This window comes from Stegastes partitus, unplaced genomic scaffold (genome assembly GCF_000690725.1).
Source record: "Stegastes partitus isolate 25-593 unplaced genomic scaffold, Stegastes_partitus-1.0.2 Scaffold1252, whole genome shotgun sequence".
Taxonomy (NCBI): domain Eukaryota; kingdom Metazoa; phylum Chordata; class Actinopteri; family Pomacentridae; genus Stegastes; species Stegastes partitus.
In genome coordinates this window covers 210898-218181 of record NW_007578983.1, presented here as the reverse complement: position 1 = coordinate 218181, position 7284 = coordinate 210898, and the positions used below count along the sequence as shown (strand labels likewise).

The 7284-nt window shown below is 39.3% G+C and overlaps 1 protein-coding gene across 1 annotated transcript; it reads right to left on the bottom strand.

Moving 5' to 3' along the window:
* Window positions 1-505: 505 nt before the first annotated feature.
* LOC103369191 (ras-related protein Rab-11B) lies at window positions 506-5143 on the bottom strand. The gene is made up of 5 exons (XM_008297846.1): window positions 4979-5143; window positions 3286-3481; window positions 2736-2929; window positions 2538-2618; window positions 506-1275 (listed from the first exon to the last, which is right to left on the bottom strand). Exons 1-5 carry the CDS (start codon window positions 5016-5018, stop codon window positions 1130-1132), a joined length of 657 nt encoding a protein of 218 aa, XP_008296068.1. The 5' UTR covers window positions 5019-5143; the 3' UTR covers window positions 506-1129.
* Window positions 5144-7284: the final 2141 nt, after the last annotated feature.

Here is a 7284-nt window from a genome sequence, read left to right as displayed (position 1 = left end):
AAATAATAATAAATAATAATAATCACAATGGTTACAATGGGGTCCTACGCACTGTAGTGCTCAGACCCTAATTACAAAATATGACAAGTTCAGCTTCTGCGTTTAAAATCTTACCTTTGTAAATGTAGTGTCAGTGCAAAGTATTATCAATATAATGAGAAAGGCTCTTATTCAAAGTGTTGAAAATGTTTATCATTCATATATTTAATCTAATTATGCTTTAACATGTAAGCAGCATTTTAACGCAATGAAAGTAGAACCTATTTTTACCTATTTAATATAAATTTTTAGATTTAATATCTGAAAATAACTTCCTGTAGCTGCCAAAGTGAGAACTTAAATATTACCCTCTGAACTGTGTAGAAATGTAAAGTACCACCACAGTAAACTATAGGGCTTATTTTTGTACTTGAGTAAAAGCACTTGCCAGTAACTTGATTAAAGCAAACTCATTAAACCAAACTAGAGAAAAAACAACGTTCAGCAAGTAAATATAAACCCAAAGAACTGTTTAAGTCAAGAATTTTATTGTAAATTCAATTTTTTTTTTTTTACAGTTCTTCAACTGAAAGAAAAACAACGACAACTTAAGCCAAATATTCTTCAATAAATACATAATGAGGACATTTTTGGCATGATAACTTAACTGATGTACGAAAGAAGTAAGAACCACACTGTCAAACGCGTAATACTGCTTCACCAGGCTGGAGTAACCGTCTGTAGTATATTTACACAGCACCATCTAGTGGTAACCATTGAAATGCATTCCACAACCTCCTGATGCGTGACGGCGTTTCAGCAGAGTTCCAACAACTTCACAGGCTTCATTTAAACAGCGACGACCGTCTCGTCCCTGCATTGCAGGAACCTTCGCACCGACTCCATGAACAACTTGACCGACCAAGTGACATAAAGGCTTCTGAAATTTTTCTTTCATGGCAGAAGAGAAGAGCACGAGTGACTTCAAAAGTACTATTTATATAAAACAGAATGTAAAGGTAGAAAAAATCAAAGAGGATAAAGTGTTGGCGGAGTTGGCTGTGAGCAGAGCCACGGGGAGAAAAAGTGCACAGGTGATGTGACGTGGAGGTGAATGTGTAGGACAGGATGAGAGTCGGGGGACTGAGCGTCACAGACTCTGGCAGCACTGCAGCTTGTTGCCCTTCTGGCCGTCGGTGGTCGGCGGGACGCTTATATCTACGACGTTGTTGCCAGGAGACTCGTCATGAGCGGATCTGTCGGCTATCTGCTTCTGTGACACGATGCGGTAGATTTCTGCAGAGAGAAATTCAAGGAGAAAACAACGATGTGAGGCTCTTGATAAGTTCACACTCCTCAGTCATCTTTCAACTTCTCTAAATATTAACTGTGCAGTTTAAATATATGACATACTTCAACAAGAATGATAAGTGATATCTTTGTAGAGAGTTCCCAGACTGAAAAGGGCTAAATGCTCCTGAGATGCTTCAGAGGTTTTTGCTGACAAACTGATTGCTCTTCAATGTCACATTTCCAGGAGTGTAAACACACTAAAATATTTTATTAAAGAAAAAGCTTGACTAAGGAAAATTACTTGTAAAAAAAAAAAAAAAAATCAACATTACAAAATGCGTATGTGTTACTGTGGTACTTTACAATAAGACGGGGAAAAGTGAATAAACAACATGTACATTTGGAACTATTAAATGATTGTAAAGCTACAGAATAAAGTGCCACCGCCGCCACTGCTACTGATGGTGGACACAGTGCGGTGACTGCTGATGGAGGAAACGCCCGTTCACTGCTGCTCACTGCTGCTGCTGTAACTCCACTAACTGCTGCTGCCAATTAGTGGAGTTACAGTTCACATCCATGTTTGTCCCGAATCATCCAACGTCTACAGAAAACGTAAAAGTTGGGCGGTCAAGATTTGAGTCACGATATTGGTATCTAAAAAAAAAAAGTGAACTATGGTCACTTCTTTTATTGAGCTATGGTGTTGAGAGAACAACATGACGTTCAAGCAAAGTTGACTTTTGGATATAATATGTCATCACTTTATCATTTGTGTGAAAATTTTGCCCTCATTAGTATATTGATTTGTGACTTATGGCCAAAAACCTTTTGTGAGCTAAAAGCTACCTTGAACACCAATTTTAATCAAATAATCCTCGAGTCCAAGACAACATTTATCCCAAATTCAGAGAAATTCCCTTTAAGACATTCAAGAAATCCCACAATAGTGAGAATAATCACAGCCAGCATGGAGACATAAAAATTCTGTGAGCTATGGCTTTGTTACAGTAAGCAGAGTAAATGTAATTTGTTACTTCCATCCTTTGATTACCACCAAAAACTAAAAGCCAGACTGGCTTCAGATACATTGAAGTTAGTTTAAATGTTAGTTTACAGACCTCACACAAAACTATGTTCAAACTTTATGAGTCTGACACATGGACGTGTACGAGTTTATTTTATCCTACATTAATTAATAATATAATCTGAATGATGGATGGAACGAAGCCTTCAGGAGGTTCTGAGTGCATTATGCTTCCTACCTGTTAAAATGTTCTTGAATGCTTCTTCTACATTAGTGGAGTCCAACGCTGATGTCTCAATAAATGAGAGAGTGTTCTTTTCTGATGTGGGAAGAGAAGTAAGATGCATTTTAAAGGTGAACAAAGTTACAGAGACTATTGAGCTACATGATAATGGTTACATGATGATGTGTCTCCCTCCCTTTTGCCTTGATTTACCTGCGAATGCCCGAGCCTCGTCAGTGGGCACGGCTCTGAGGTGACGGAGGTCGCTCTTGTTTCCCACCAGCATGATGACGATGTTGTTGTCAGCGTGGTCCCTCAGCTCCTTCAGCCAGCGCTCCACGTTCTCGTACGTCAGGTGCTTGGCGATGTCGTAAACTAGGAGAGCCCCGACTGCACCCCGATAATACCTGGTGACAGTGAAGAGGTGAAGAGAAAACAAGGAGTCACTGGAATGCTCTCTGTCATATTTGTTGAGGGTAAAAAAACGTGTAAACGTTTCTATAAAAGTAAACTATTTTACACACGTAAACTACATTTTTGGAAGACTGTACATGTCACGCACAGACCTGGTGTGAAAGAATTTGGAAACTGCCTTTACATAACAGACGTAAAGTTGGACTTGTGTGCTTCAGGCATAACCTTCAGCATCCCAAAGGGCTCACACAGCAGCTACTTTTTAGTGAGGAGGCATCTACGTCCAAGTGTGTAAACATTACAGTTGTCACAATACTAATAAATACTGCATACAACAACACAAACTCACGCTGAGGTGATGGCTCTGTAGCGCTCCTGCCCAGCTGTGTCCCAGATTTGAGCTTTTATCGTCTTGCCGTCCACCTGGATGCTGCGGGTGGCAAACTCCACCCCGATGGTGCTCTTACTCTCCAGGTTGAACTCATTTCTCGTGAAGCGGGACAGCAGGTTACTCTTCCCGACTCCAGAGTCACCGATTAGCACAACTAGAACCAAAAGTGACATTTCAACATTAGATGACTGGTGCTTAAGGACACTGTAGCTCTCAGGTTTAAAAGCATTCCAGCAGTTAGTCAGTCTGTGACCAGTGCAGGAATTCTTTATTTTAAAGTGACAGTGTACATTAACAGCAACAACCAAACTCATGATGTTCAGGTGCAGAACAATAAACATTAATATTGTAAACTGATGGACCATAGACGCTCTCCAGCCACGGTGAAAGTGCTGACTCTCTATCTGGTCACAGAAATCCTTATCAGAGTTTGCCCTGTTGGGACTCAGGCAGGAAGAAGCTGCCAATACGTTGCTCTGGGAAATCTGACTCAACAGTTTCTCAAGGCCTCTCTGTTCCTGTTACGAGTCATCACTATCCTCCATTCAGTGTCCAACAGCCTCGCTGGGCTGAAACCTGGGCTGTTTTTTCCTGCTGTACTTTCACAAATAAGTACTAAACAAAAACAAATATTGTTCTATCTGATTCACATAAGGCATGCAAAACTACAGATTTGAATGATATTTATGCTCACAAGTGTCGGTAACTAAGCAAAAAGATAAATAAATCAACAGGTTCCATGGTCCTTCACATCAACCGGTCTATCGAATTAGTTGCAGGATAAAATGAACACATGTATGGAAAGAAGAATGGCATCTTTTGGGAGTTGACATGTCTGACAGTAACACGTAGTCATATGATTGTTATGTTGGAGTATTTCAACATAACACAGGAATCCTAGGTGTAAAAGGATCATGTGATCAGTGACTCAGTGGTCCAGTCAGGTGAGATCTATGATTGTGTGCCCTCAAAAAAAAACACCTTTGGCCATGAAAGACAATGCGGTTGTTTGGGAAGTACCTGTGATCAATGGGAGCAGACATCTGCCAACTGCAACTTTTAAAAAAAAGCCACACCAAAGTTTCGTCTTCACATGGAGTGAGTTTCCTCCCTCAGGCGACAGGTTTAGTTTCCCACAAAGACAACTACTGTTTTCTATTAAATTGATGATTTCAGAAGGCATATTAGAGAAAACAGGCCTCTGCTGGCACTTCTGATTAAATGGCTTTTTGTGTGTGTTTTTAAGTACGTAAAAGCTATTTATAAAGACAATAAAGTTAAATTTAATTACTGCAAAAGTAATCGCCCCATCGATCTGACTAGCTGCTAGCTTGCCGGACTAAAACACCAACACGCCCTACTTTCTGTAAAACCCGTGTAGCAAAACAAACCGTTAGCATCAAACCTCTACACAAATAAAAGCGGTAGCCCAGTTAAACTACACAATAAATGCGAGATTAATTAAATCGTGATAAGTCTGAAAACTAGTGCTAGCTTTAAGAACAGTTTAGCTAGCTACCGTTAGCTGCCACCAGCAGCTGACAGCCTATTAAAGCTGACGCTAACGCAGCTAGCATGCTAACTTAGCCGGTTTCCCAGCTTTAAAAACCGCCAAACAGCGTCAGTCACGAGCTGCAGCTGGTTCTCTTACCTTTGAACAAGAAGTCGTACTCGTCGTCTCTGTTGCCCATCGTTTCACGCGGTCACCTCCGAGAGCCTGCGGTGATGAGAGGAGATAGTTCCCTGCCCTGACCAGGGTGCTGCGCCAAGATGACAGCAGACAATGCGCACATTGCGCAGGAGGAGCAGAGCCGCGGAGGGACAGGGTTGCGTGAACGCGGCGCGGTCATGTGACTCACCGGTATGCAGAGTTGCAGCAATAATGCAATAAATGCCAAATCATCTTGTCTGTTCGGTGAATAAATGTCCATAAAGTGGTAACTAAAGGTGGTTCAGGTACACTGCTGAGGCCTGACCATGACTGCAGCTGGATTACAGATGGTGTATAAGGCAAAACCTAAAATTTGAAAGGTTTTTTTTTTTTTTTTAAGATTATTATTTCATATAACATGTCCTCTAATCACACTATAAGTCAACAGTCTTGGAAATCAATCATTATATGACCATTCATACAGTCTTCTTTAACATTATGAAATCATTTAAGGAACAATGTGCAACACTGTGAGGCTCTGTTCTTGCTTATTCTCCTTATATATGGAGTGGAGAGCAACACACAGGTTTTCAGACAGACACATGTTGCATCTATGTGAAGAATGATCTCCATGAAAGTTTAGTGGAGAGGCTTTGCTGACAAACTGGTCTTAAACTTCACATTTACAGGAACACAAAGAATACAAAAAGTTGTTATTAAAGAAGAAAAGTTGCCTAAGTAGAGGTACAACTTCTTGTAAAAGTTATGTATTTAAAATGTACCTCAAGCAAATGTGTTTCTTTAAGACAAGATGGAGAAAATCATTTAGACAATGTACACATTTAGAACTATCAAAGTGCTGTAAGGCTACAAAATGCAAAGAAATAATATCTAAATTTGGACGTATTAGATTAAAGAACAGCAGAAGGCTACAAAATAAAGCGCATTTCAATGCTGTTGCTTAAACTGTATCATACATATTATTGCTCATACAATGGCAGGAAAATTTGGGCTGTTAAAAAGCACAATATTTGGAATAAAGCAAAATAAAACTACTAATCTTTAACAACACTCAAACTAGAAGGATTAGTATTTTTTTTCTGGAGCTTTTACTTTGTCTTCTATAAACATTTTTTGACAAACACCAAATTACTTAAACTGATCTATAAACGTTGAAGCTAAACTTGTAAGTCAACTCAGATGAGAAGTCTTTGAATTAATGAGTGAAAACAGCTTCCCTTTGATACCAGCAGATCCATGAGAAAAATGATGAAGAACACGAGACACAGTTGAAAACACCGGATAAGACGAGTCATCTTGGACTGTTGATGTTAAACTATACTGTGGCTGAGAGCGAGGAGGTCAGTAAAGAACCTTTGCTATAGTGATAGAAGATCTTAATTGCCTTTCCATTCTCAGATCTGTTCCACTTATAAGTGAAATAAATCAAAGATTAGAAAAAAAGTTTGAAAACACATTTGTGGATCGGAGCTTCTTTTTTTCATTCTTCTTCCATGAATCAACCTCTCACGTCTCTCACGTGTCTCTATACAAATATGTAAATAAAGTAGGTTAAATGAGCCCCACCTTGAACAGTACCGTGCCGATTACTCACTGGTGAATTATTAATAATGTGATGATGTCATATTTGGTCATATATCAGTCAGAGGAACAAAATATTTGACCTACATTTTATTTATGAAGGATTTTTTCATTCAGGACTTTAGCTTGTAAATGAGTAATTTTACTTTTGCTGTATTGGTTGTTTTTCTTAAGTAAAAGATCTAAATACTTCTTCCACCACTGCTTGATGGAATTATAGGAAGTGACATCAGGAAATCTGACAGTTATTTCTTATCTGATCAGAAATCCATAAACTACAGCTCCGTCTTCTTTCAAATCCTTCAGTGACGTAAAGAGGCGACTCCGCTGACAGACGTTACAGCTGTGAAGGACAGTTTAGTTGGTTTATGGTGTTAATAACTGTTAACATCTGGAAACACTGTGTAGCTTGTAGAAGATGCCAGAATGCAAAGACAGAAAGAGACACGTGTCACTAAAAGACAGACAAGAGATGTTACATTTCAGATATTTCTACATGATCTTTGATGCAGCTTCTCTGCTTTTCTCACAGTCAGATTACTGAAGAGCTAATTCACTGATACCCAGAGTGATAATATTTAGAAGTGATTTACAAAACCTGAGGATGTTTGATCGACTGGATGATTACGAGAAATGTATCAGAAGCATTGTCGGGAAAAACGTTTCCATGAGCTGGTCAATTTTAAGTATTCGTGACATGCTGC

Bases quoted from the DNA above. Each gene is read 5' to 3' on its own strand.
- LOC103369191 (XM_008297846.1), bottom strand. From the start codon at position 5,018: ATGGGCAACAGAGACGACGAGTACGACTTCTTGTTCAAAG. The intron at 2,619-2,735 runs GTAAATCAAGGC...TTCCCACATCAG, and splicing joins CGAGGCTCGGGCATTCGCAG to AAAAGAACACTCTCTCATTT. The intron at 1,276-2,537 runs GTAGGAAGCATA...TTCTCTCTGCAG, and splicing joins ATTCAAGAACATTTTAACAG to AAATCTACCGCATCGTGTCA.